The sequence below is a fragment of the Corvus brachyrhynchos genome, unplaced genomic scaffold (assembly GCF_000691975.1).
Source record: "Corvus brachyrhynchos isolate BGI_N302 unplaced genomic scaffold, ASM69197v1 scaffold8, whole genome shotgun sequence".
NCBI classification, from domain to species: domain Eukaryota; kingdom Metazoa; phylum Chordata; class Aves; order Passeriformes; family Corvidae; genus Corvus; species Corvus brachyrhynchos.
Genome location: NW_008240031.1, coordinates 103,967 through 105,467, shown reverse-complemented (window position 1 = coordinate 105,467; position 1,501 = coordinate 103,967). Strand labels below are relative to the sequence as shown.

Below are 1,501 nucleotides of genomic sequence, written 5' to 3'. Positions count from 1 at the left end.
GTTTCACCATTAATTGAGCCCTGGAGGAAGAACAGTTTGCTCTTGTTACTGCCAGGTATCACTCCCAGAAAACATACCAATCAGCTCTTGTTCTCAGAGCTAAAACACAGCTCTGGTCCTCTGCTGAGCTTGTGCTTCCCAGAGCTCTTCAAGGCTGACACTCCTTTTCTGGGATAGCAAAGGCCTGGAAAAAATGAATCTATATTTTTGTATCTTGGCCTTCACGGGTCAGCAGGACACCTGACCAAAAAATCTGAAGGAGGGAAGGTACCAGTAAGTGTACTGCTGAAACTTATTCTATGTGCAGGTATAAGCAACCTAGATAAGCCAAATTTTTGCTCATAATAGTTCATGGTTTTTCAGCAACATGTATTCAGAATTTTAATTTCCAGAGAACTGAACAAGACTCAGGAATTTTAATCAGTATGTTAAAAGATTTCTTCAGAAAAAATACAACATAAGAACTGTTTGCCAACTGTTTGAATGTGTTTATTTATGTTTGGATTTGTGTAAGGAAGTCTCATGCTATAAATTTTTATTAAAAACATGTCATTAGAAATAAATAGTACATTTATAGTCATAAATAAACCAGTAGTTTTTACGCACACTAATGTTGCTTCCTCTTACAAAACTGGAAGCGTATTTCACCATCTTTTTTTGTTTGTTTGTTTATACTTGATATAAAAGGATAAAGCTGCTGCATGAAGTTTATATTTATTGTGGGTTTCATATATCCCCAGACTAGTGTTTTTGTCTATTTTCCTAATAATATTTATACAGGAAACATACCCTTCTATTCTTGCTACTGATTTTGGATATGATAAATGAACTAAAACATTGCAGAAAGAATGTAATGATAATAACAAAGATGAATACATTTGTTGCTTTTTCCTGCTTGCTCATGGGAATGACTGATTTATATGAAAAAAAAAAATACTTATAGAAAGGCTCAACACCACCAGCTAGTTAAAGGAAAAAATATGTTATTATAGAACCTTACTAGCTATGTGAAGATGTATGTCCTGGTTTCTCAGATGCTAGGAAAGCAGAATTCCTCAATGCTGTTCTCCTTTCTTGTTTCTGTTTCCTGCAGATCAAGTTGGTGATACTCAATTGTCACACGGTTGATATGTTTGCCGCTGGAGACCATTCGCAGCACTGTGTTGTCACAGCCAATCTTCATTTGGGCTAATTAGGGAAAAGAGATATAAAGGAGATATAAAGATACATTTATATGAAAGAGAGTAAGGGAAAAGAGATATATAATGATGGGAATTATAAAGCACCGATACATGCAATTTTGGAAATAAAGCAAATTTGCATGTAGTAATGACCTGCTGGTGGTGATACTGCTGATCAACCTCTGTGTTTGTTACTTTTGCTTTACAACGCTTGAGTATTTAATCAAGTGTCCTTCCCTCATGCAAATGCCACTCCACATCTATGTGCTACTGTTAGATACCATGAGTGATGGGTAAGGGCAACGGGACTCTTTCCTGGA

The 1,501-nt window shown here is 35.9% G+C and overlaps 1 protein-coding gene across 1 annotated transcript in view; it reads right to left on the bottom strand.

The window, feature by feature from the left end:
• Positions 1–467: 467 nt before the first annotated feature.
• CRHBP (corticotropin releasing hormone binding protein) overlaps positions 468–1,501 on the bottom strand; it is an 8,964-nt gene continuing 7,930 nt past the window's right edge. The window contains exon 7 of the mRNA XM_008640911.2: positions 468–1,188. Coding sequence (XP_008639133.1) covers positions 1,031–1,188 — 158 coding nt within the window. The 3' untranslated portion in view covers positions 468–1,030. The remainder of the gene's footprint in view (positions 1,189–1,501) is intronic.